At 32.6% G+C, this 26,902-nt stretch overlaps 3 protein-coding genes across 4 annotated transcripts; 2 read left to right on the forward strand and 1 right to left on the reverse strand.

The window, feature by feature from the left end:
- The first annotated feature begins 661 nt into the window (after window positions 1-661).
- On the forward strand, window positions 662-10,522 carry LOC107927071 (6-phosphofructo-2-kinase/fructose-2,6-bisphosphatase). Of its 2 annotated transcripts, XM_041090411.1 has the most exons (23): window positions 662-1,133; window positions 1,225-1,288; window positions 1,729-2,033; window positions 2,288-2,449; window positions 2,958-3,167; window positions 3,261-3,356; window positions 3,583-3,681; window positions 3,771-3,800; window positions 4,008-4,061; window positions 4,699-4,752; window positions 4,830-4,907; window positions 5,327-5,418; window positions 5,497-5,554; window positions 5,651-5,725; window positions 6,071-6,118; window positions 6,607-6,704; window positions 6,950-7,025; window positions 7,540-7,602; window positions 7,728-7,819; window positions 9,302-9,370; window positions 9,468-9,531; window positions 9,629-9,694; window positions 10,266-10,522. In XM_041090411.1, exons 1-23 carry the CDS (start codon window positions 942-944, stop codon window positions 10,341-10,343), a joined length of 2,223 nt encoding a protein of 740 aa, XP_040946345.1. In that variant the 5' UTR covers window positions 662-941; the 3' UTR covers window positions 10,344-10,522. The 2 variants fall into 2 exon arrangements, 1 of the variants encoding a protein (XP_040946345.1); XR_005911508.1 differs by lacking the exons at window positions 9,629-9,694; window positions 10,266-10,522 and having other exon boundaries at window positions 697-1,133; window positions 7,701-7,819; window positions 9,468-9,498.
- Window positions 10,523-15,174: 4,652 nt separating this feature from the next.
- On the forward strand, window positions 15,175-16,814 carry LOC107927028 (RING-H2 finger protein ATL63). Its single transcript, XM_016857993.2, has one exon. The coding sequence runs from the start codon at window positions 15,905-15,907 to the stop codon at window positions 16,664-16,666; it is 762 nt and encodes a 253-aa protein (XP_016713482.1). The 5' UTR covers window positions 15,175-15,904; the 3' UTR covers window positions 16,667-16,814.
- Window positions 16,815-21,953: 5,139 nt separating this feature from the next.
- On the reverse strand, window positions 21,954-24,637 carry LOC107927072 (zinc transporter 6, chloroplastic). Its single transcript, XM_041090412.1, has 2 exons — window positions 23,887-24,637; window positions 21,954-22,360 (listed from the first exon to the last, which is right to left on the reverse strand). Exons 1-2 carry the CDS (start codon window positions 24,589-24,591, stop codon window positions 22,046-22,048), a joined length of 1,020 nt encoding a protein of 339 aa, XP_040946346.1. The 5' UTR covers window positions 24,592-24,637; the 3' UTR covers window positions 21,954-22,045.
- Window positions 24,638-26,902: the final 2,265 nt, after the last annotated feature.

Consider the following 26,902-nt stretch of genomic DNA (forward strand, 5'->3'; position numbering starts at 1 on the left):
TTCCAAGCTAAAAAACATAAATTGTTCATCCACGTTAGCAAATCGCGTCCTCGTAGGCGCGATTTGTGTCCACATAAGCAAAGCACGCTGACGTGGACGCGATGTTCTGACACGTCCCCTGGCATTGCGCTGACGTGGATGCGATTTCGGGGAAAATGGCCCATTCCGATAACTAATAAAATACCGGGCCCATTTCGGTAAATTTTAAAAAAATAGGGCTTTTTTTGGTGATTTGCCCGTTTTTTTCACTATTTTACTTCCATTTCACTATTATGTTGTTACTATTTTGTGGTTATTGTATAACTCTTATTTTATTGTTAATTTTGTGACTATTTTAGTGTATTTATTTAATTTAATTTAATTTCAATTTGTTGGGAAACATTAATTTTAATATTTTTAACTTTTTTGATGTACTATATAATTTTTTAAAATTTTATATTAAATATAATATAAAAATTAATATTGACCAGGTCGAGCCTGAATTTAACATTTTTATTCGGATCGGGCCTAAATCTAACAAATGAGCCTAAAATTTTAATTGAACTTAACCCGGTCTATGAGCACCTTTAATTATAATATCAATATCCGACTAAACATTCAGGTACTAATCTAAATAAAAATATATATAGACAACAATTTAAAATATAATTAGGAAATTTATAAAAAAAATGAAAAAGAAAATGCCAAAAGTGAGGAATGCAGACAAACAATTCTGGACTCTCCATTTTCTATTCTTAGAATAATAAATTTAAATCGCTGGATTCAATCTTCTTTCTTATCCATCCAAACCCAAAAAATAAGAAAAATAAGAAAAAGCTAGGAATATACTTCCTTCAGTATTTATTCAACCATGAAAGCAGCTGAACCTAAATTTTGAAGTGCCGCTTACATCTATTAAAAATTTTTAATTATTGGAAAAAGAAAAGAGAGAGGCGAATTGAATGGGGACGGGAACATCGAGGAACGCCGATGGAGGGTTGCATGGAGGTGAAGAACGAGAGGAGAGCCTTGACCAAGCCGGTGGCCAACTCTACGTTTCGTTGAAGATGGAGAATTACAAGAAGAAAGGAGACCTTATCCCTCATATTTATGGCTCTGTTCCTCTCGTTGGTTCTTGGGATTCAACCAAAGCTGTAATCTCTCTCTCTCTAGTTTCTTTTTTTTTTTGAATTAATTTTTAGTTATGTAATTGTAATTTTGTTTTTTCTTTTTAAATGGTGATAGCTTTCAATGGAGCGAGAATCGGCTTCGATGTGGGAGCTGAGCTTCGTTGTTCCTCCTAATCATGGTAAAGTGTGTTGCTAGGGTTGCTACTCTTTTTTTTTTTTGTTCTTTCATTTTTGGATATGGTTTTGTTTGGTTACTGGGAAAACTAAATAGAATATGGGTGTTGGGAAAAATAAGATTATCCTTTAACTTACCAACTTTTTAGAAGATGTTATCATTAAATTTTTTATTGAAGCTGAAAAAAACTCCATTGCACTATTGAATTAATACTGTACAGTCTACTAGTCCTCCTTTACGTTTTTAAGAATCAGGTTTCCAAATTTAGAGATTACCTTTGGGGTTTCTGATGTAAAATTTTAAGGCTCTGTTTGGGTTTCTGCTTTTGCTACTTCTATTTTTATTTTTTGATTTTTGTTGGATTCAAAAATAGTAGCTAAAGTGAATCTTAGGAATTCATTGGAGTTTTCTACTTATTTGTGTGTTTTACCTGTTTAAATTTAGAAACTTTGGATTTCAAGTTCTTGTTGAAGCCTAAGCATGGTTACATGCCTTGTATTGTCGAGGAGGGTCCAAACCGGTTGCTTACTGGGGGTACTTTACAAGGGGATGCTAGACATGCTAGACTGGCACTATTTAAGCTAGATAATGAGGAGGTTCTTGAGTATCGGGTGTTCATTAAAGCGGACAGGGTATCGCCCTTTGATCTTGCGGCAAGTTGGAGAGCTTATCAAGATAATCTCCGGCCTTCGACTGTTCGTGGCATTCCTGATGTTAGCATCAATGCAGCTCCAGAGACAGGTCATGAGGTATGTCCTATTTGGTCCATGTTCTCTCAATCTTTTATTTTTAAGAGAAAAGTGCTTTTCAACCTGCAGTATGTATTGAAAATATGGGTTAATGTGTAAATTTTCATTTCTGAATTATTGCTCCAAACTTCCAATATGGTTGTTATTTTGTTGAAATTGAATAGCTCTACAGCTGATTGGAGCTTTGCCTTGATTCTTGAGCCTTATGTTTGTTAAGGTACTTGGATGTAAAATTCCTTTGTTTTACTGTGCAGAATGGCTCTTCTGCTAGTTTGGAGCTTGACCTTGAACATTATGTTGTACCTGCTCCATCCACTTCTGCAAACTCAGGGCTTGTTTATGCAGCCAACTTGGCAGAAAATCCACGGTCTTTAACCTCTTCTGGGGTTTCTGGCGATCGACCTGCAACTATAAAGGTTTATCTGGGTAACCCATCTTGCAAATGTGTAAACTAGATTGTCTTATGGGCCTTGAAAAAGATATTTACATATTATCAGTTTAAGGATGGTAACGCACAATGTTGTCCTGCTACTCTGACACTTTATTTTCTTGAAGTGCCTGTGTCTGACACTTTGGACGGACATGGGCATGGATGTTCAACTCTCCAAAATGCGTGGAAAAGTTTAGACTTGTGCTAGACAGAGACCCTTATCTGACACTCAAGCCCCAGCCTGTATAACACAGGTTTTCTGGTATTTCATGCTGTGTAATTTTTTAGATCATATTATTTAGTAAACATAATCTTACTTCTAAATGTAATGGCAAGTTCCAGAGGCCTATCCATCAAGTGATATGTAAGCAAATTGCTGTTCACATTCATCTTAGATTGCATACTTAATAGGCAGAGATCAATTACAAAGGTTGCCAAACTCCATGGTTTTTATGATAGTTTGCATCTAATGCTATGTACTTACTTTTTCATAGGAGATGGAGGTTATCATACCGGACCCTTCTAAGGTATATTCAGGATCCGGGATGGTTGAATCAAAATCTGTGGGGACCTTTTCACCTTTGCAAAAGCAAGACAGTTACAGGGGGCTGTTCGTGGATAGGGGTGTTGGATCTCCCAGACTGGTCAAATCTTCTAGTTCAAGTACTTTTAGTTTTGATCTTAAATTGGACAGTAAAAATAAGGTTGGATGACATATGTTTCCTCATAGTAACGTATGAGTTGTTCTCTCTTTCTGGTGGTGTTCTTATATTTGCTTCTTTTTCTTTTATTTTTAGAATTCGATGCCAGCAGCTGCTGGAGCTGTTGCAGCTGCTGCTGTAGCTGATCAGATGCTTGGACCAAAGGAGGATAGACATCTAGCCATTGTCCTGGTATTCTTCTTCATAAGTAATTTGTGAGCTTTTTATATGTTATCTCATCTTTCACATCCTTTACTATAATTTAGTTGTCACATTGGTGATATCTAGACTTTAAAATGTTAATCATCTTCATATTCCTAAAATAGAACCATATGGCATGTATTCTACTAATTACTTGAAAGAGAATCAACTGAAGTTTTTAAGAATAAGTGGTGCTAATTAGTTGCTTGACTCTCAGGTTGGTTTGCCAGCTCGAGGAAAGACCTTCACTGCTGTTAAACTTACACGATATCTTCGCTGGTTGGGACATGATACTAAGCATTTTAATGTTGGCAAGGTTAGTGCATTTTACCTTGAATGGTCTTTTTGCTTTGACTTGTTTCAAATGAAAGAAGAATAACTTGGATCTTTCTTTGTCCATAACAGTATCGACGACTCAAACATGGTACAAACCAGGTAAGTCTGAGTATCTCTGTTCAAGTTTATCTTCTGGGAGCATCTCTTGTGAAGCTGCTAGTAAAATTTGTGCTGTTGTTTTGCAGCTTAACAAACTCACTTTCTGTTATTGGCTTTATCTAGTAACTTGATAATTAAAATGGGATATGGTGCAAACTTTTTTTTTTCTGAAATGATTTTTGGTTGGTTATTCACTCTTTCATGCAGAGTGCTGACTTTTTCCGAGCAGACAATCCTGAAGGCATGGAGGCACGTAATGAGGTGAGTGTCTCTGGAAGAGTCTTTGTTTTTTTCTCCAGAATTGAGTTATTTGTTTCAAGTGCCAAGTTGATGCCATTTATGTCGCTGGTTTAATAATTGTTTATGTGGACTAAATTAGTATTAAATTTCTTGGTGTTGTTGAAATTAGTAATGTCTAATGATTACTTTTACATTGGGAGGCAACTGAGTTTTGGATGTTATGGATGTATTTCAATTTTTAAGAATCCAGTTTACGGTGTTAGTGCTCCTTAGAAGGTAGTAGATTTGGAATTTTATTTTATTTTCTAGAGCAGTTTTAGTCATTAAACACATTCAGGAAACATTCTGTGGCACCTAAGTAGAAGCTGGCAATTTTTTCCCTATTATATGCACATCTAGTAAAAACTTCTAACCCATCTTGAAGTTATGTAAATGAAATATTTGTAGGCAGATACCACAAGAGTAAGAGTCACAAGAGGTAGTTTTGAAGTGATTACATGATCCAAAGCAATTTGTGGTTTTCATCTCTTCATGGCTGGAATTGCCGTTGACAAATATACTTTTTCTAATGAAGTTGGTTTTTCTTTGATGATTGATTGATGGTAACCATATTAGTCTTCTGTTTTGTACGTAGTTTTAATAAGTCACTTGTTACTAGGTAGCAGCCCTGGCAATGGATGATATGATAGCCTGGATGCAAGAAGGTGGCCAGGTAAGTTCTTTTGTGACAATTATTTTCTCCCTCGTTCTGCTGACAAATTTGCTGTATTAAATCCCTTTTAAGTGTAGGTTGGAATATTTGATGCAACTAACAGTAGCAGGAGTAGACGGAATATGCTGATGAAAATGGCTGAAGGAAGATGTAAGGTACTGTTATTACATTTCAAGGAACCAGCTATTTGTATCCTGGTAGAGCTGATATGGTTATTGGGTGGAGCATGTATGATATATTACAGATGAAAATAAAAAGCTAATATAACTTAAGGGCGTGACACCTTACTTTTTCTGGTTACTTGGGTCATATACTTGTTGATTCACTCAGGTGGCCATACACAAATATTTGGGTATGAATTAATGCACTTTAGTTAGGTTGGTTAGGACTGCATTTGGGACCTAATAGGGGACTCATATTGTGTGCTATTCATGATTTTGCATATGCTGTTTTACTAGAATCATGATTAACAAATGTACATGTGATGTATTGCTTATGATATAATAAATTAAGCCAGAATGAAATATATCTAGTTTTGATTTTCTAATACGTTTATCTTTGCTTTTGATTGTAGATTATTTTTCTAGAAACAATATGCAACGATGAAAGGATTATTGAAAGAAATATTCGCCTTAAAATTCAACAAAGTCCTGACTATGCGGAAGAGTAAGGCTATTATCAATAACCTTTTACTTCTTGCTCAGATGAAAAGTTCTAGACTTGCTTATCAATCTAGTTTTGCAGGCCAGATTTTGAAGCTGGATTACAAGACTTTACAACCCGGTTAGCTAATTACGAAAAGGTAGCTCCTGAATTGCTTTTGTAGTTCTTCGTTAACATGTTTGCTTCGGATGCGGATTACCATTCTAAGGTGTACCTTTGTGCTTATTGTTACTAGGTTTATGAACCAGTTGATGAAGGGTCTTACATCAAAATGATTGATATGGCTAGTGGGCATGGTGGACAAATACAAGTTAAGTTCAAATCTCCTTCTTTTATATGGCTTTTGTGCTTCATGCATATGCATGTGGGATCAATGTTCATTGTGGCCATAACATGGTGTAACTAGTCTGTATTTTTGTACTTTTAGTTAAAAGTAGTTTGTGTATTTGGCCCTGTCTTGTTTGGCCAATATATGGAGAAAGTTGTCATTATAATGGCATTGTTGTTCTTAAAGCTTTTTCTAGCATGTCTTTTGTTTCTTATTTCCTTAAAGTATTAATTCTTAAATGTTTACCCCTTCTCTTTCTCAACTTCTTAGATGATTTAATGGCTTTGCAATATGATCTAAGATTTTGCATGTTTTAACTGGATTCAGGTTAACAACATGAGTGGCTATCTTCCAGGACGAATCGTCTTCTTCTTGGTATGGTGTACGATAAGAAATGAGCTTATAAAGTCTACTTATTAAGTCCCTTTTCTCAGTTCCTTGTGTTTGTTATATTGGATGCAAAACTTTTTTTGGTTAAAGGAACGACAACTCTTTTAATAAATTGGAGCTCTGAAAAATTTGGAGTCTCTTAAGTATTCTTTTTTCTTCTTGATATGGCTTAAATCATGATTAACATATCAAGTCTGGGTGACATTATATCTGACATGCAACTGCACTTTTGTCTGCGTTATGTTGCAAGATATGGAAGGAAGCTTAAGACTTGTAACATTCAGATTCTACACCTGTTACATTAATTATTCTATATGTATCTTTTGTGACGATTACTCATCTCAGAAGTGCCTTCTTTTTTTTTCCCTCTAGGAAGGCATCTGAACCTTCAATGAAATCTTAGCATCTACCATTTCTGGAGTGATACTTGATTTAAATGTTTACATTTACAATTTTCATATTATAATTTGCAGGTTAATACACATTTGACACCTCGCCCAATACTACTTACCAGGCATGGAGAGAGTCGTGATAATGTTAGAGGCAGAATTGGTGGTGACAGTGTATTGAGGTAGCCTTTTCTATTATTTTGATGGCATTATATAACAGGTGGTTGCAATTTGTTTTCATCTTTCTTTTCTTCATGATATACTTTTATCAGAAGACTTAAGTAATCAATATTTGTTTAATTTCCTGTCAGGAGAGATATCCTCTTATCTTTGATATTATTTTTCTGATTTCATTGTGCTTGTTGAATTAGCATATGCCAGTATCCAGTTTTAACTTATCAGGAAATTTCTTTTCCTGTTGCAACAGTGATACCGGAGAAATTTATATGAAGAAACTCGCAAACTTTGTTGAGAAGCGACTGAAATCTGAAAGGACTGCTTCTGTAAGCTTCACCTTGGTCAATGCTTATTTGTTTACATTTATACCAAGCAAAGTTAATCACTTCTTTCAGAATTCAATTGCATCAATTTTACATTTCTTCCCCGTTCCATGTCCTGGTCCTTTACATTTGGAAGCCTGCTTTATGTACTTGAAAAGTGGAGTTATCCTCTGTTGGGTGTTATTTCTTTTGCTTGAGATAGTGTCATTTGGTAATTTATTGATCTAAATTCAAAAGAAAAAAAGAAAAGAAAAAGAGAATGCATGCAAACTGTAGATCAGTTGAGTATATGTCAAAGATCTACATTTTGGTATCATCTGTTTTTTTTTATCAATTGGCATCATGGTTTGAGTAAACCAAATTGTATAGATGTTATGGGATACTGTTTCTTTAGATGTTATATATTTTGCAGCCTCCGTACTTGAAATAGGCATAGATTACTGAAACTTTATCAAGCTTTACGTGTGTAGAATATGTATAAGCATTATTTATTTTTTGTGATTTTGTTGTAATCTAGATATGGACCAGCACCCTTCAGAGAACGATTCTGACAGCAAGTCCAATTGTTGGATTTCCAAAGGTTAGTGGGAAACCATAAGAAAGTAACTTATATGTCCTTTCTTTCACATTCTAGCCCATTCTGGCTGCTGAATGAAGTATTTATTGATATGTTAACAGAGGTATAATTCTTCACACTTTTGATAGATACAATGGCGTGCACTAGATGAGATAAATGCTGGAGTATGTGATGGAATGACTTATGAAGAAATAAAGAAGAATATGCCAGAGGAATATGAGTAAGGCTTCCTCATCACCCTCATGCTACATTTCTCTTCTTGTTGGTTAAGAAAATTGAATGCAAGAGAATCTAATGTTGTTAATAAGCTCTTATTGTTGGCCTTCAAAATGTTGTTATGTCACATTCACTCGGTTATGGATATTGGATATGAGTATGTATCCTTGTGTTTGACTCTCCTTTCATAAAAAATATTGGATTTGCCGAGTTGGCTAAGAAGTGTCTGGAAATAGGATGTAGGAACGGGGATTCATTCTCTTTTTTTTTTTTGTAAATTTTTCTACAGTTCTAACCTCTTAGGGGATATTACCTTTTATAATTGAATGGCTAATGAACATATTTTTGGAATTATTGTCTTATAGATTACATAAAACTAACTTGAGGCTTTAGTCTAGGTGGATTTTTTTAATCATATTGAAGTTAATGTGACTTGTATCCTAATGGGGGGCCATAACTGAAGTGGTTTTATATTATCACATATGTAATTAGGCTTGTATTATAATTGGGATTTTTTCTTTTACTTTTCTAGAAGACAAGTTAGTTGAAGACCACAATATCCTATAACGTGGACTTGTCTAGATGCTTCCATTATTCTAGTCTTCCTCTCTTTTTTATTCATCAAAGTGGACCAGGATCTCTATTGGAAACCCAATGGAAGAATGTAGAAAGCAGATGACAATGTAAGACAACAAAAGGTTCACACTGAAGCTGGTTTCTAGTTTCAAACCCGTCATCCTTCTCATCTCTATCAAGATTTAATTTTCTTCTTATTTTACTCTTTATCCACCCTCCTTAAATCTTTGGTCCCAGACCATAACTTTCTCAATTCCTCCTCCACCTCATTTTTGTCCAACATACAGATTTAAGTTGCTTTAATTTGATGTCCGTATAACCCAGCATCATCTATTGTCTCTGCTATTCACTTTCTTCATTGCTGATTCAGAATTGCAATTTCTGTAGGAGATGCATATTCTACACCCATAAAGGTGTTGTGTCGAAGATATAAATATTGATATAATTGAAGCCAATCCATTTGGTAAAAAAATAAATAAGTCCTACAATTTAACTGAACTAGTTCCCTAATTTCATCTAGTTTAGAAATGGTTGTCACAAATGATAGAAAAAGAAGGCAGAAAAAAAGTTGGAGAATAAGTTGTAATAGACCAAATTCATAAAAAGATGCGGTAAATTTGACATTATATTGAGAATCTTACATTACCTACGGAAGAGGTGGTAATGAGATTACTCTATATATTACCAAATCTTAAGCACTGTTAGGAATGTAAGATTCCCAACTCAAGGTAATCTTCAAAATCCAAACAAGGGGATGGAATTTCATTAAGGGTTTTGGTGCTCTAATATATTGAGTCCCTCTAACCCCGCTTGTGATGTATCAAAAATGCATGTAATGATTTTTTCCCCTCGATTGCGCTTTGCTTTCTTCATTACTGCAGTCTTAGGTGATTACTTATTGTTGTTATAGATCTCGCAAGAAAGACAAGCTTAGATATCGGTATCCTCGTGGAGAATCTTACCTGGATGTTATTCAAAGGTTAAGAGTTTCTCAACATACTGAACTTTCAATTGTTTGCAAATAATGTTTTACATTTGAACTTGTGAGATTTAATTCATTTTCCACATTAATGCAGGCTTGAACCTGTAATTATTGAGCTTGAACGACAAAGAGCACCCGTTGTAGTGATATCTCACCAGGTTATATTTAACAGCAAAATCTTGTGCTTTATATAATTTCTCATCTTCTGAATTTATTATACATCTTGAATGATTTGTTTTTGATTTCAATTTGCAGGCCGTGTTGAGAGCATTATATGCTTATTTTGCTGATAGGCCCCTCAAAGAAATTCCTCACATTGAGGTAACTAATAGACAAATTGAAATTGGTGCATCTTATTTCTTGTTGTGGGTGACTTATCGTTTGCTTCTCCCTGATCCACGAAGTGGAAAAAGAAAAACAGAATCATATCTTAGTTTCTCTACTTGATTTTTACCATTGAGATAGAGCTATCTTACTTGAACTCAAGGATACAGATGTGTTCGACATGGGTATATTCAACTTTTCCGAAGTTCTGATGCTCCCTTCTCTCTCTGACGATGCATCGATAGAACATCATCTATGATCCACAAAATGGAAAAAGAACACAGAATCATATCTTAGCATCTCTACCTTGATTTTTACCGTTGGGGTAGAGCTATATATTACTTGAACTCAGGTACAAGTGTCGAGTACAAATGTGCTCATGTCTCCTTACGCATGACCGAATATGCTTTCGGATATGGGCACTTTGAGAGAAATAGAGTCAAAGCAACATAGGGGTTGAATGCTCTCCTATAATAGAATTGGAAAGAGAAAAGCTACAAAAAAGTAGGATGAGTTATGGAAACTTGTGTTTTTGAGTTCTTACATCTGTTATGGTTCCAATTTGCAGGTGCCACTTCATACTATCATAGAAATACAAATGGGAGTAACAGGCGTTCAAGAGAAAAGATACAAACTAATGGATTGATCCTATTTTCAAGAAATTTGTTTTTCTTGATATTGGACTTTTCCAAAAGAAAAAACCCATTAAGATGAAAATTTTCATTCATTGTATTTCAATTCTTTGTCAAAATATAACATTAGTAATAATGTAACTGTTGTAACAATAATTACTAATAAAACATGTGTAAGTTTTGCTCTGAACAATTTCAGGTCTCAACCTAAACTTGTATAATGGCCACAATGGCTTGTTGCCAGACTTGTCAATTAGCGTGTGGGGTTTGTATGGTCAGGTTAATTTAGATTTTAAATTTTTTGGGTTATTTTGTTTGATTCGGATTATTTTTCAAGTTTAGGTCATTTTAGGTTTGAGTTGTTTTAATTTCGTATAATTTGAGTTAGAGTCGTCGCTAATTTTGGCTTTAGATAATTATAAATGACATTATATTTGTTAAAAATAAATAAATCAAGTTTATTATATTAAATTTTTTTTTTCCAGTTTTCAAAATATATATGGTCTATAACTACAAATTTTAGTTATATTGTCAACAAATATTGAAATTTTTTATTTTAGCTCTAACAAAATTTTTCTGTTTGACTTAATTTTATTTAATTTTATTTGAAAGAGTCTTAAGGATGATTAAATATGATTCGTCAGTTTAACTAATTTGAAATTGTTTTCAGTCGATGTTTAAGTCTTTAACTTAGTTTAAGGGTTGGGCACTTGGGCTATTTCAGTTTGGCTCGAGTTTGAGCCATTTTGAATTATTTATTTTAAGTATTTTGGATTTAAATTATTTTTATTCAAGTTTTTTCTAGTTTAATTCATTTCAGATTAGCGCTATTTTGAATTTGATACTTGAGTTCGGGTTGTTTTAGGTTACTTCTATAAGTTATTATAAGCACAAATCATTCAAAGATAGAATTATATTTTATTCCAATTATTTTCTAATTTGAGGTTGGACAAGCTTAGAGTTTGACATTTTATTATTAATAGTTGAATAAATTTGAGTTAGAATTTTTGTAGTTATTTAATTGTTGGTAAGTTTTTTTATGGCCATCCAACTATGAAAAGTTATAAAATGATCACCTTACAATTTATTTTTTTCTTTTTTGGTCACCAACCGTTAAGTGGTTAATAAAAGATAGCATGGTAGCTTTTAAAGTTGATATAATAGCAACTTTAACTCTCGACATTTATATATTGTGTCAATTTAATTTTGATTCTAAATAAATTAATTCTCAATGTTTATACATTGAGTAATTTGGGTTTTTTTTTTCAATTTTGCTTTTCTTTGTGATTTTCACTTAAAAAAAGCAAAACAAAAACAAATTATCAACTAAATTTGATTGGTCCTATACAAAAAACGAAAAAATCTAATATAGTAAATTTTATTTTTTCATTCTTTTAGAATTACCCATTAATGTAAAAAATATAAGTAAAACTACAAAGAAGAAGAAGAAGACCACATAACAGAATGTGTAAATGTTGAGGGTTAATTTTCTAAAAAACAAGACTAAATTGTCACAATATATAAATATTGAGGGTTAAAGTTATTATTATATTAATTTTAAAAGCTGCCAAGTTATCTTTCCATTTGTAATTTAATGACTGTGACCAAAAAAGAAAAATTCGAATAATTGAGTGACTATTTTGTAATTATTCATAATTGGATGACCACAAAATATATTTACTAATAATTGGGTAACTGCCATTATAGTTTACCCTAAAATTAATTTTGACGGGTTACCTCCCTAGAATAAATACTAAAATTACATTATTACATATTTTCCAAAAGGGTAAACTACACCTAATGTCACTAAATTATTAGTAAGTTTACGTTTTAGTCATTCAACTTCAAAAAGTTACAAAATGATCATTGAATTATTCGAATGCTTTCATTTAAATCACTGGATTGTTAATATTGCTGCTATATGGCCTTCTTTGTTCGCACTTGCACCAATCAAAAGCTCTCCTTTCTATTCTCTTTTATAATTTAGTTTTTCTGTCATATAGCAGCTTTAAATGACACGAATCTGCGAACTAAAATTCAAACCGACACTAACCGTCAGATCAATTTGGATCTAGTGTATGTTCTTCTATTGGTCGAAAGGTACTGATCCACTGTACTAGTCATCGAATCATTATTTGGAACTCACTAGCTTGACTTTAAAAAAATAAGGACCTTAACAGCGTAATAACTTAAATAAAAACTTTCAAATAGTTTAGTGACTTGAATGAAAACTTTCGAATAATTTAATGATTATTTTATAACTTTTTGAAGTTGAGTCCCAAAATGTAACTTATTAATAATATAGTAAACTTTGCTGTAGTATACCCTTTCCAAAATAACTTTGGATGTGAAGAAGATCATCTCGACATGTTGAAGGTGGTAAATAAGTTGCTATAACAGCTCCTAGTATTTAGGGATTAGTTCCTTGTAATTAAGTACTAAGTATGCTAATTAGTTCCTACCTACCCGTTATATTACAATCAAGCTGTAGCAGCAAGTATGACAGATTTGAAGCATTTTATTCTCTCTTATCTTTTCAATCGTTATCTTAACACGACATTAAAAAATTCTTGACCGATGCCCTGACTAAAACACAGGATAATCCATTGCCTATAGAGGAATGGGTACATTGCTAGTGGGCTTGTGTCAACGAGTCACGAGCGACGAGCCTTGCTTGCACAAAAGTTGGATAACTTGCCCCAAACATGCACCCAAAAAAGGTGGAAACAGAGCAAGTTCAAGTTCAAGTTATTGAGTCAAGAGGGAAACTCAGTCTGGTTGGGTTCACGTGTAGCTTCTGATCCAAAAAAGGAGTTGACCCTTCTCCCTCACTTGTGTTAGGTTACCCACCCCTACCTTTTTTTGCCTTGCCCTTCCACAATTATGTAATCCACAAAAAAGAAAAAAAAAAAAGAGTAATCAAACTTTGGGGTTAATTTGATCAAAACTCTAAAGCCATCGTTCGGATTTTAATTTGGTCCCTGGTCTCCAAATAGTTCCCATTGAATCTTTAAAGTATCAGTACTAGTATCATATCAATCAAGTTCTTTTGTTAGCCTAATTCTAACATGGAATATATTTAAAACAAGTGGATCAAATTATAAATATGTATATCTATATCGCATAGACAATTTAGATTTGACGTATAATAAAAGTATTTAATGTTAATAAAATTCAAGACTACTAATTTTTTTAATATGTTAAATTTACTTCTCCCAAAATGGAAAAAAATAGCTTTTTAGTCCCCTCATAAATGATAAAATTAGAAGTTAATATATGGTAAAATTGCACTTTTAACCTTCTAGAATAAAAATTTTCTATTTAGTCATTCAAAAATGATGAAACCATAAGCTAATAAATTATAAAATTACACTCCAACCTCCCAAAAATTTAAAATTTAATTTTGCCCCTTAAAAAGTTTCTAGCTTCACCCTTGGGTACACACATGTTTATAATTTAATTTGCATTTTTAAATATTTTTCCACATCATATTTGAGTCGGCATTTAATACCCAAATTAATGTCTAAGTTTATAAAAAGATCTAATTGATTACCTAATTCAAAATTTGGGTAATAGTTTGAGGATATTTGATGCAATTGCCCCTTAAACTTTGATGTCGTAGGCATTGGGGATGGGTTCCCCTAAAGCAATCACATGAAGAATCCTATAAACCGGTTGCCTCACCTAAGCTGCCGTCGCCTTCACGAGTCCTTCATTTCATAACCCTTTTTTCTTACCAATGCACCGCTCTCATCTCATTTGCTCCTTGGATTATGGGATTCTCCTGTGACTTAATTACACCACCAATATTATCATATACGTATATAGGTTATATTGTGGTTTTAATCCTTCTACTATGGTCAAATTTGAGATTTAGTTAATAGACTCTATTTTGGCATTATTTGGTCCCTCTATTTTTATAATGTTATTAGTTAATCAAAATAGTTAATTTCGTCAATTATTAGTGGCTGATCTTGGCATCAAGTTTTAGGAGGGAGCTAACTTAAATTTTAAAATTTTTGAGGGATTTAATGAAAATTATCAAAAAATTTAGAGGGACTTGATTAAAAAAAATTTAAGTGTCTAATGAAAATTTTCAAAATCTTTTTGGAGGCCAAGGCACTTGGCTCTAGTGACCATCCATCCTTGTTAAGTATTCCGATTAAAATTTTAATATGGATTTTTCTTAAAAACACTTCTTCCAACACAAAAAAGGAAAATTTATGTCAACATGACAAATTGGAAGAAATTTTTTTAAAGAAAAACCAAACATTTTTTTTCTCAAGATATCCACTGGAACGAGCCCAATGATTAATCCTCCGCGTTCTGTAGGCCCATTAAGGAGTAGATGCTGACCACAAGTTTTAAAGCTGTTTTATATCCAATACAAGGATCAAATCCTCGACCACTGGTTGAAGTAAGAGAAACTCTTGCCATATCACCTAATCCCGTGGTTAAAATCTATACAGAAAAGTTAATAATATTAACAATTTGAATTTAACTAAAGACATTGACATCAAAAGTAAATGACTAAATTATGAGAAATTAAAATTTAGGGACCAAAACTAAAGTTGTACCCACATATTAAGAAAGGGGAGAGGGAGAGGGAGAGGGAGAGGGAGAGGGAGAGGGAGAGGGAGAGGGAGTGTTGTTGACTAACACACGCAAATGCTTAAAAAGGCAGAATCCCCGTAAATTAATCCCCAAAACCCAACAAACAACTTGACTTTCACGGAAACATCTCCTAATAGTAAATATTTTATATTTATAGAAGATTCCAATTCCATTCATTTCATCTCCTTCTTCTTCTTCACTTATTAATCATCATTTAATATTTTATCACAAGTAATCATTCGGTGCACTCTCAAGTATTATTATGTCAGTGTTATTAGAATCGTGTTGGTCGGATCGGCTGGATTAAAAATCTATCACCACATCGATTTAGATATAAAAGTTGAATTGATTTATAAGTAAATCTTTCGGGAGAGGTGAAAGTTCAGAAACTAGGACAACGTTGATAGTTGAACCGGTTGAATTGGTTTTTGAAAGGTATTTTTTATTAGTTTTTATAAATTTTTAATTATTTTTTAAGCGACAATCAACCTGTGTTGAATCGAACTGATGATTTGCCCGGTTCAACTGATTATTAAGACAATGCATTATACTCTTAAGTAGAGAATTCATGTTTGAATTCCAAAAAAGATTAGAGATGACAATGAAAAGGCGTGATTTTTTTATGTGATTCGACCCCAATCCTAACTTGGTATGCCTTTTTATCAAAATAAAATTATATTTTTAAATTATATTTTAACTATTAATTAAATGTTAATATAAAATTTTTTATATTATATAAAAAAAGCGATCTTATTAAAGGCAGTAAATCAATACTAATTGAAAAAAACAACTACAGACCTCGAAAATATTAACCTTAATAAATCATAAAACAGAGATTAAGTGATTACATGAGCTCCAAATAAATGATATATATGAAGGCATTTCCATCCCCGTCACTCAAATAATTCCAAACCCCATCTGCATATTTGCAGCTCACTCATCTTCAAAAAAGAAAAACAAAATGTCAGCTACCATTGAGTCAGAACAGCAGACCCTAAACCCACCATTATCAAATCTCGTGAGCACCATTTCCTCCTACGAAGGCAACGTCCTGCTGGCTGCCATCATCTCATTGCTCCTCGTCATCCTCTTCGTCCTGCTCCTCCATCTCTACGCCAAGTGGTTCTTGGCTCATGCTCGCCAAAGGAGCCGATCTTCCTCCACTCTCTCTCACGTCTTCCCCCACGACCGGTTCCGCCATTTCCACGCCTTTTCCTTCGACAACAACGCCTCCGACTCCTCCCCATCCAAGGGTCTCGATCCTTCCCTCATTTCCTCCATCCCCTTGTTCGTTTTCAAACTAGATGAACACAGCGACAACAACAACAACAACAACAAGAAGTATGGGTTACACAACTTAGACTGTGTCGTGTGTTTAAGTCCGTTCGAGGATAACGATGTTGGAAGGAACTTGCCCAAGTGCGGCCATGGTTTCCACCTTGAATGCATTGATATGTGGCTCCACTCTCACTCCAATTGCCCCATTTGCAGAGCGCCTGTGTTGTTGACCAATGATGCTGAATCTCAAGTCAGTTCAGCGGAGACTGTGGGGGAATCATTAGATTCTGGTCGTCATCATCAAATTGCGGCACCCATTGACGATGATGATGACGATCTTTCAGCTTCGTCTTCCATTGGTTGTTCTTTGAAGAGAATGTTGAGTAGGAACAGATCAGAGAGCAAAGTTTTTCCCACATCAAACGGCGGTGATCTTCAAGTTTGAGGATGATGAACAGAGTGATTTACTTGCTCTCTTTTTCTTTTTTCATGTTCATAAATTACATCACTTTTTTGTGTATAGATGTCGGAAAACTTGTTTATCATCTTTCTCCTACATTGAGCCACGTAATTTTAATCTTGTTTTCCATTCATCCGAAAATCCATTCAATCCGAACCTTAAAACTCCTAAAATTCAATGATTCAAACCCAATGAATCGAAAATGAGGTGATGAGAACTTGAAAAGGAGGAGATTGAGATGGAGCATGGTGGCCGCATATGGTTGTCGCAAAAGCAATAGTATAAGCCCAGGACCATAAAAAAAAAAAAAGATTGTCTGAAATGCAAAAGGGGACAAAAGTCTTTCCTTGTTTTTTGGTCAATGTTAATTAATCAATCATGTGATGTGAGGGACACAAATGGTCAAACAAATGCTGCACATATATTTATTAGATAATCCAAATCCTTGGTCGGATTTTTGGACCATTTGCTTCACCTCAGGCCCATTCATTTCACTTCATTGTCCCATGCTGCTTTTCTCTGTTCTTTTTATTAATATAACTCTTAGTCCCTCAATTTCCGAATTAACTCCATTTTCATAACTTCACATTTCTGTCTACTTAATTAGGTTCAAAATGGATTTAATTACTGTTCAAGGGCTAAATTGAACCCATTCGATAATTGTTGATCATGATAGCTTTTGGTTAAATTTAAAAGATGACAGCCATATATATATATAGCAAACCTGCAGAATCCATGTATTAAACGTTTTAACTCATACCAATGGATTGAATAATTGTTACCATTTGCTCAATTTTGGCATCTGCTTCAGTGTCTAATTTGTTGCAGCAGACAACAGTTCACAAGTCTGTGACTGAAGGACAAACATGTGTCAGAATCACTGTTAAAATTATTTTTGCTTTGCTGTTCTTTTTCTTGGGCAGAATAGGGGTAAAATAATTCCCAACTCCTCAGCTTCCCATCCAATCTGAATTTATAAGGACGAATTCTTGAAATAACCCCTAACTTGATGCCTTATCTTTTTATTTTTATTTTTAACATAACTTGACGGGTTATCTAATAAAATCCCACATTAATTTTATATTTACTAGAAATTTTATCACACGCAAATATAAAAATTTCATCACACGTATGCGTATGGAGACTAAAAATAACATATAATAAATAATGAAACGTATGGCTTGCAACTAATTAATTAAGTGACAATTTAAAGGTCTTATTAATGTAACTGGTTTTTTTAAATAAAAATACTAAATTACCCTCAAATAATATACTTTATTTTAATTAAGGATATTTTCGTAATTTTTTTAACTGAGTTGATGATTTGGTTGAGGGTAACATCAACTCAGTCAAGAACTTAAATAATAATATAGATTTTCTACATCTTTCAATTAGATTTTTTTTAATTTTTATAACTTTTTAGCTAACTTTTATATATTTCATATTTATATTTTAATTTTTTATAGATTTTATAATATTATAAAAATCAATATAATATAATATAGCTAGTTTTTTTTACTCGTGTGATGCGCGAGTTGATTATATGTTTTAATTAAATTATATTTAATTATTTCTTAAAATTTTTAATAGATTTTGTAACATTTTGTTAATAAAATGGTTACGAAATTAAAACATAATACATACATTTAATTTTAAAAATATGGTAATTGATATTAGACTGAATTTAATAAACAATATTTTAAAATTATTTTAAAATATAAATATTATACTAGTAGGTTGTGTGGAATTCAATTTTTATATATAGTTTCTAATTTAATTTTAATTATTAATCCATTAATGTAGATTATTAATTAAATTTAAATATTGTGACCACTAAATATCTATTTCAATTTTAATAGTGGATTTAGTTTTGTAAAACTAGCAATCGATAAACTTAGAAAGACTTTTTTTAAACTGTTTTAAAATTTATGTAAAGTTGTAATTTGAATTATTGAATATAAGTACATTATAAAGACTTATTATAAAAAAAATATAACTGCAAAACACAATTAAAAATTATGAAAAAGGAAGAGGGGTTTATGTTGCAAATTTCTCCTTCACAAATGTTTATTTTCTTCCCTTGTCACATGAACACATTAAAAATTTAAGGTTGGTTTAGATGGGCCATTGGGTGCGGTGCGGTGTGTTTAGCTTACTTTTTGTCTCACGCTACAATATTTAATCTCACTGTTACCGCTGTTTTTACACTAACCGCAGGTAAACGCACCGCACATCCAAGCTCACCCTTAAAAACCTTATACTACCTATCATGATAGAGTCGGGGAATATTATTTTTAATGATTTGAGTATTAAAATTTTAAATAAAACTTAATTTAAATACAATAGAAAGAAGCATCAAATCAAATTTAAAACAATTAAATAGATGTTTTGTCTCGTTCTATTGTCATCCCTACTTTTAACATCAAAACATGAAAAAAATTAAATAAGATGGGAACATTTAAAATTCGGTTGGGCCATGAATGATTCTGGCCCAACATTACATGTTTAAGTAAAGAAGTGGTTTTTAATCTATTATCATATTTATGATACAAATGCTCCAACAATTGTATTTTATACGTTTTATCGCATTTAAACTTAGGTCCTTTTAAATTATTACGTTACTTTCATAACTCACTTCTATTTATTGCAATCAAAATCTTTATTTTAATGGTAAAATCTCAAACTTCATACAAGACAGGAAGCAGAATTTCACCATAAAACACCCATAAATAATATCAATCTTTGATCTAAGCCAAAAGAAAAGAAGATAATGATGTAAGTTGCTCAAAGGGCCTCACACACAAATGAAAAAAAAATAAATTTGAGTGATGACTATGCCATCAATGATCACTTGATTTTCCTTATCTCTCTAGTTGGCTATTCTGAACATTCATTCTTGTTAAGTATTAATCATGTCTGGATCAAATACGAATACGATCTAAATATATAAAAATATAAAAAAAAAATTCAAACAATATTATATGGGATACTCACAACCGTGTCCGAGTAATTTGACTTTCATAGTAATGGAGAAGTGAATGGATTCAAACAAGCTCTACATAGAGGGCAGCTTGATTGAGAACCGAGCCACTTATCAACACATTGAGAATGATAGACATGGTTACATTGTGGCAAGACCTTCACCATCTCTTCTTCTTCAAACACCCCTAGACAGATACAACACTCAGTTTCTTCACCTTTTGTGTGCAAAATGATTGGCAAGTTGTTAATGGCATTAGGGTCCAGCCCTAGGGAAGAACCTGGTGGTGTTGCATTAGCCATCGCAGCAGCTGTTGAGAGGAGACAGTGGCTATACACCCAATGAGCACAAAGGAAGAGAGTGGTGATGAGAAAAAGTAAAGAGAAAAAGATCAGCAACAGGAAAAGGCCTCTAGTGTGTGAGTGGATCATGTTGGTGTGGTTGAGGATGGTGAAGTGCCATTGAAAGATTTTGGAGGCCATAAAAATGGCTAATTGTTTTTTTTTCTTTTGGAGGATGAGATTGAAAATATTAGAATATATAAAGGTGTTGAATGGGCAATTTTTTGGGGGTTTGTAGTATACCCATACTGTTGTTTATCGTGACCTGATTTTCTTCATCATGGTTGGTTGCATTTATTAACATGAAAGGGCTATATTGGTTAGCAGTTACACCGTAGCTTTATAGCTTTGGAGTGGATTCAGTTCCCACGAGAAAGCACCACCTTTGATCTGTATGTTAATCTTTAGGTCCTGAAATTATCACCCAAATCTTAAATTAGTCCTAAATTCCAAAACATTTTAATTTAGTCATTAAAGTATCAATATTGTATCAAATAGGTCATTCTGTCAGCCTAACTATTAGCATAGACATTGAATGCTAGCTCAAACTTGATGTGAAGTATATTTAAAACTCATGGATCAAAATGTAAACATGTATATACCTACTCTGGGCAACTTAAATCTAGTGTGTTTTTAAAAAAAAAAAAACGAAACAGCTTTTTTGAATTTTAATGACATTGTTTTTTTACATGTCAAATTTAAGTTGAACGTGGAGTAGGTATATACATAGGGGCGAATCTAGAAATTCTTTAGGAGGGGCCAAATTTGAATTATAAATTTTTGAAATGTCAACTATAGATTTTATCATGTATTAATTTATTATTTTATCATTTTTAAGGGATTAAATAGAATATTTTTCATGTTTTGGGGGGACAAAACATAATTTTTCCCTATATTAATTTATAATTTGATCATTTAAAGAGGGACTAGAATTAGAATTTTTCAAAATTTTTTTGGGGGGGGGGGGCTTGTATCTGCCTCTGTATATACATGTTTACAATCTTATTTGCATGTTTTAAATATGCTCAATATCATATTCAAATTGACATTTAACACCTAGATTAACGATTATATTGATGCAAGGATTTGATTGATACAATATTGATACTTTGAAGAATTAATAAGAATGTTTTAAAGTTTATAGACCAATTTAAATTTTGGGTGATAATTTGAGGACGCTTGATGGAATTAACCCTAATTATTATAGTCATTGAAATATGGTTAAAATTGCTATACATCCCTATACTTTAGAAAAGTTTAAGATTTAATCCTTATACTTAAAAAAATCTTCTTAAATAAGTTAAAAATCTGAGTCAAGTCATTAACATTATTAATATTTTCTCACAAAAAATTTCAACCTACGATGTTTATATTCCTTCAATTATATTGCACATCATATGTAAATAACCTAATTAACATGCTGTGTCAGCAAATTTTGAAAGAAAATATTAGCTAATTTAACGAATTGATGAAGATTTTAAAATCAAAAGTTTTAATTTTGAAGTACAAAATTTATGGAAGTATAAGCTTAAAAATTGAATATAGAAAATCAATCACTTCGTCATCTTTATATATATTATAGATAAATAAAAGCTCTGGTATTCCAGCCTAGTGGCGCTCCCCATGCAACCCTGCCAGCAGACATTATAATACGTTATAACGAAATTTTATTGTTATAACGAAATGTTGTTATAACAGATAGCAGTTATAGAAAAAGCTAATAGTATATATTATAGATAGATATTATTAGCTCTAAGTTTTGACATATTGATTGAGTGTTTATCCTTTTTAAGGATAACCTAGATTCGAATCATCGTTGAATTAAAAAAATTAAATTAGAGTACTAATTAGATTTCACTTTCAGATATTTTATCTTGGTCCCATCCGTGCTCGAACATTACCATCCCTAATTTCGCTTGATGATAACTAATACTAATTCCAACAGCAAAGCTGCACATACATGTGTGTGTATATATATGTAAGGTTAGTGTGTGACAATTCCATTTGTTTATGTTTTTAAAAAAGGGGTAGACAAATAAATATTTAAGCCCAAAGTGCAAGGATAGACATGGAGGTAGAGCCAAGAGCTAGGGCAATGAAAGAAGCTTTCTTCAACCACGTTTGGGAAGACATGAGCTTGTTGTGGAAGAAATCGAGGGCAATGAGATCAACCATCGCCGTGTAAATGAGTATGCCCGACGACATAGAACCTAACAACCCTTCCATTATCAACGCATTAGGGCTGCTGTCGCCGTACCCCGTCACTGCAAATACTACCATTCCCAAGACTATTCCCATTGGTGTCGTCGCTGAAAACATAAAGCACATGTATGCCACTGTTCCCGTTTTGAATTCCGCCTGAAAAAAAGAAAATCACAATAGGGTAACTGCATTAATTAAAAAATATATTTATTAAAATTTTATATCAAACTTTGGATGCAATGTAACTTTTCTTTAAAAAATCCGACTTCATTTTAATCCCTAAACTTGAAAATATAAAAATGTGATAACATGATACTATTTGATTATGTTACGCCATCACCTGAAAATTAAAAAATATAGAGTGTCACATCATAAAATATTGACGGATTCTAAATTTCGAGATCAAAATGAACCTAATTACTAAATTCAAGTATCAAAGTCCATCATAAAATTAACACTTATTGCTTAAAAATGCCATTTAATATTTAAGAGTGTTATATTTTGACAGATTTTATGATTATACAAATGAAATATTTTGTTTGGAGTTGACCTATTAATGAAGAAAACATTATGTCATTTTTAAACAATAAATATTATTTTGTTAACTATGTTGTAATTTAGTTTTTTTTAATAGTACAATGATTAAATTAATTCATTTAATAGTAAATGGACTAATTAAATTCAGTCCCTCTAATAGAGGGACTTCATAGGTAATTTCGTCGAATATTCTGAGAAAGAGTTAACAAATTTTTTTTTAATAAACAAAATCCTTAAACATATGATGAAAATTATTCCTATCATATATATATATCAATAAGAGGTTAAAAAAAAATTAGTCCCATAGTACTCTCTATTTAAAGCTTTTACTCCTTTTCTTATAATTTTTTAAGTTACTCCATGTCTTTTGTTTTAATTTTTTATATTTTTTTATACGTTAAATATTTGATTTTAAGTAAATTGTTGTTTATTTTAAGATTTTACTTAATTGAAATAATTTTTAATATTATAATACTAAAATTAATAAATTTTTAATTGTTAAGTTTAAAATATAATTTTTTTAAAAATAATACATATTAATAATATTTATCAAATAAAATTTATATTTTTCAAATATAATAATAATTAATTTCATTCCTTGGTTAAAAGTAAAACAAAGATAAATATAAAATTACAAAAAATCAAATTTTAACAATTTTAACATTAAAACAAATTAACAATATATATAAATTAAATAACTTGTAAGAAATTATTAACAATATTATTTAAATTATAAAATATTAATATTAATATTCAAATCATGATGAATTTTTGTATTATTTTAATATTATATGTTTTTAAAATTAAAAAATTAATATAACTAAATGTAAATTAGTTAAATATTTTTAAAAATATTTTATAATTACATTAAATGTTAATTAATTAATTATTTTTTAAAGAAATTCATTAAAAAAATTTAAACAAAAATTAATATTATAAAAAAATTAAAAATTTAATATATATATCGCACAAAAATACAAACATGTAATTAGAAAATTCCAACACCATAAGAATAAAAAAAATCCAAAATAAATATAAAAATAAAATTCCAAAATTAATATAATGCAATGACGGAAAGCTGTAATTTAACCATTTGTAATAAAAAGTAAAAATAAAAAGGGATTTTTTCCCTCTTTTTTGGTTACCTGAGCAATACAGCCACCAAGACCCATGCCTTCAAAGACTTGGTGAAAAGCCAGTGCTGCAACCAGCGGTCTAATCGTACACTGATTTTGCGACATCCCCATCGTCGCTCCGATGACCACTGAATGAAAAATTATCCCAATCTCCAATACCTGCGACACCAGCTTCTGCTTAAGCTTCACCAATTCCTCGTTCGGCAAATCCTTCTCCACTTTCTTTCCGGTCGTCCCCTCCTGTGTTACCACCGGCAAATACTCTCCGGTTGGCTTACTCTGACCGTGCTCCACGTGAGAGCTCGCCGTCAAGTCGACGAAAAGAGCCAGGAGGGCTCCGAGTAACGTGACCAGCCCAGCGAAAGGGAAATCCTTCCACGGATGACGGGAAGCGACGTGGCAATCGGAGAGAGCAGCGAAGGCTTCGGGGAGGACGTGAACTAAGGAGGTCGAGAGGATGACGCCGGCGGCGAAGCACTTGATTACCAAAATCGCCTTGTCGTAAACGGGTTTGCCTTGGAAGTAACGAGCTAGGAAGATAGGGGAAGATATGCCGACGATGCTGGAGATGAAGATTACTACAAGAGAGATGAGCTTTAGGTGTGACGCGGCAGCGCTGTCACGGCAGCCGAGGGTTCGAGCGGCGTCAGTCACGCACGGAGACATGGCTTTAATGGCTACTACTGTAAGAGAAATGGAAGTGGGAGCATGCATCAAGAGGACGAAAATTGATGATTTAATTAGGGATGGGGGTTGATGGGGCCCAATTTGAAGAAAATGTTAGTGTGGTATTAATTAGGGACAAAATTTTCCTCCATTTTTCCTTTTTCCTCTTTGTTTTTAGTGTAGAAAATTAATGAAGAAAATGTTACTTGATATGAATTTTCATTGCAATTAAAAAAGAATCAAAATATATCAAAGTTTGTGCTTCAAAACATTATTCGATATTTAATTCAAGAATTCAACAAAGACAGTGTAAGGTTAAAAATAAAAATAAGAAGTGTTAAAGGTCCTATCTAAAATGGAGTTGAGATTTTGGTGTTTATAGCTAATTATTGGGTTACCCTTTTATTATTGAGATTTAACATATTATCAATGAATAGCTTATTGAGTGGTGTGTTGTATTTGTTTTAAGATCATTATCAATTCATTTTCGATAGGGAAGGGAAGATGAATCTACCTTATGCCACATAGTATCGCTATGCTAGCAAAGGGATTTTTGAAAGTTAGTTGATTTTTACTTGGCAGATATAAGTTCATATATAAAGTAAGTTGCAACTAGATTAAGCGACTAATGTAGAAAAATAAAGATGGACATTAGAACATTGTTCACATAGTTAGGGGTTAAGTTAGAAATTTTTGTTGGAATGGTCAAATTTGAATTATAATTTTTTGAGAGAGCTAAAAATGTTATTTCATCATTGTATTAACATAAAATTTTACAATTTTTCCTAGGATTAAACTATAAACATTTCATTTTGGAGAGGCTATAGTTGAACTTTAAATTTTTAAAAGGGGCTAAATTATAATTTTTACCATTAAATTAACTTAAAACTTGCAATTTCTAAAGAGACTAAAGGGTTAATTTTTCCTTTGAAGGGGGCTAGGGCCACTATCTACCCCCTTTAGCTCTACCCCTACACACAATTCATAAATTTCTTATGTTTCCAAGACCTTACCCAAAGAGATATTCCACTATGCATCAACAAGTACAAGCTACTATTTAAGTCCTACTCACTCACCAAATAACAATATTACTCTATAGTCTAAAAGGATCACTCCCCCTCTAAGTCTTTCCCCTTACAAGCTTAGATGTAAACTAAGTAACTCACTTTAGTTTACTTACAAAATTGCATTCAAAATAACATTTCCTATTTGAACAAACAAAGTGCTCTATTAGCACTTTACTAACCCAAACTAGTTGTGTGTATATACAAGAAATGTGGTTTAACACCCTTAAAATTGTTATACTTTAAAAGCAATAATAGATCGAGATTGAGTACAATTGATTTCTCACTAAAATAAAATAAGGAAATGAAAGTTGTACAAGCCCAAATTTACCCGGGGCCCAATATGGTCCAAATAAAAACCATTACAAACCAACCCACCTAAACACTAACCCACAACCAGCAGAGCCCAAATTACAACCAAACCTAATTAACCCCAAACCCAAAATCTAAAAGCCTAAACCCAATACACCCAACTACCCTAACCCATGTTCAGAAAAGAAAAAGAAAAAAGCAGCAGCAACCCTAGGTGCGCCGCACCTAGGGCCTTCTCACCAACTCCTCTGCTCCGCCGTTCACCTGCTTTCTGCCATTTGCCCAACTGCCCACCTGCAAACGAGTAAAGAAAGCAGCAACCACAAAATGAAAAGAAAAAAAAGCATGTAATGTTGGCTATAAAAGCCAAGTTTATTCACTGTAAAAAGGGTTGGCCCCTTTGTTCTATTGGCCTGAACGAAACAATTTCCCAGAAATAAAAGAAAACAAAGAATTTGAAGGTGATTTTGGTCTTTATTACTCTCTTTTTTTCTTCTTAGATTCGCATTTTTTATCTCTTATTTTTTCATTTATTTTAGATATCAATAATATAAAATAAAAGAGAGAAAAAGGAGAGAAAAATTTTACCTTTGGATTTTCCGACCACCGTGTACGGTGGCCGGCGCGACGCCGTCAACGGCGGAGGATCGCCGGAACCCTTGGCCTGACTTGGGGCCTGAGAGAGAGGGGAGAGAGCTCTTTCTCTGTTTTTTTTTAAAAATGCTGAAACTGATTTGTTTTTGGGGTTTTTTTTTATTTATAGTAAACACAAAACGGCGCCGTTTTAACCTTAGGGTCAGGTGCCAAAACGACGCCGTTTTGGCCCTGACCCGCGCGCGACCCGACCCGCGTCTCAGGATCCGCGTGTTTTGATGATTGGGTTATTTACCCATTTGGCCCTTCCGCCCTTTTGGGGTGTTTCAATCTAGTCCTATTTACATTTTTAGATTTTATAATTTTCGCCCAAATTATTTTTAGCGTTT

This window comes from Gossypium hirsutum, chromosome D03 (genome assembly GCF_007990345.1).
Source record: "Gossypium hirsutum isolate 1008001.06 chromosome D03, Gossypium_hirsutum_v2.1, whole genome shotgun sequence".
NCBI classification, from domain to species: Eukaryota; Viridiplantae; Streptophyta; class Magnoliopsida; order Malvales; family Malvaceae; genus Gossypium; species Gossypium hirsutum.

What these genes read in the sequence shown, in the direction of transcription:
- LOC107927071 (XM_041090411.1), top strand. Translation starts at nt 942, where the DNA reads ATGGGGACGGGAACATCGAGGAACGCCGATGGAGGGTTGCATGGAGGT. An exon ending in TGGCTGAAGGAAGATGTAAG is followed by an intron (nt 4,908 to 5,326) that starts GTACTGTTATTA and finishes TTTTGATTGTAG; the next exon opens with ATTATTTTTCTAGAAACAAT. An exon ending in GGCATGGTGGACAAATACAA is followed by an intron (nt 5,726 to 6,070) that starts GTTAAGTTCAAA and finishes AACTGGATTCAG; the next exon opens with GTTAACAACATGAGTGGCTA.
- LOC107927028 (XM_016857993.2), top strand. Translation starts at nt 15,905, where the DNA reads ATGTCAGCTACCATTGAGTCAGAACAGCAGACCCTAAACCCACCATTA.
- LOC107927072 (XM_041090412.1), bottom strand. Translation starts at nt 24,591, where the DNA reads ATGCATGCTCCCACTTCCATTTCTCTTACAGTAGTAGCCATTAAAGCC. An exon ending in TTGGTGGCTGTATTGCTCAG is followed by an intron (nt 22,361 to 23,886) that starts GTAACCAAAAAA and finishes TCTTTTTTTCAG; the next exon opens with GCGGAATTCAAAACGGGAAC.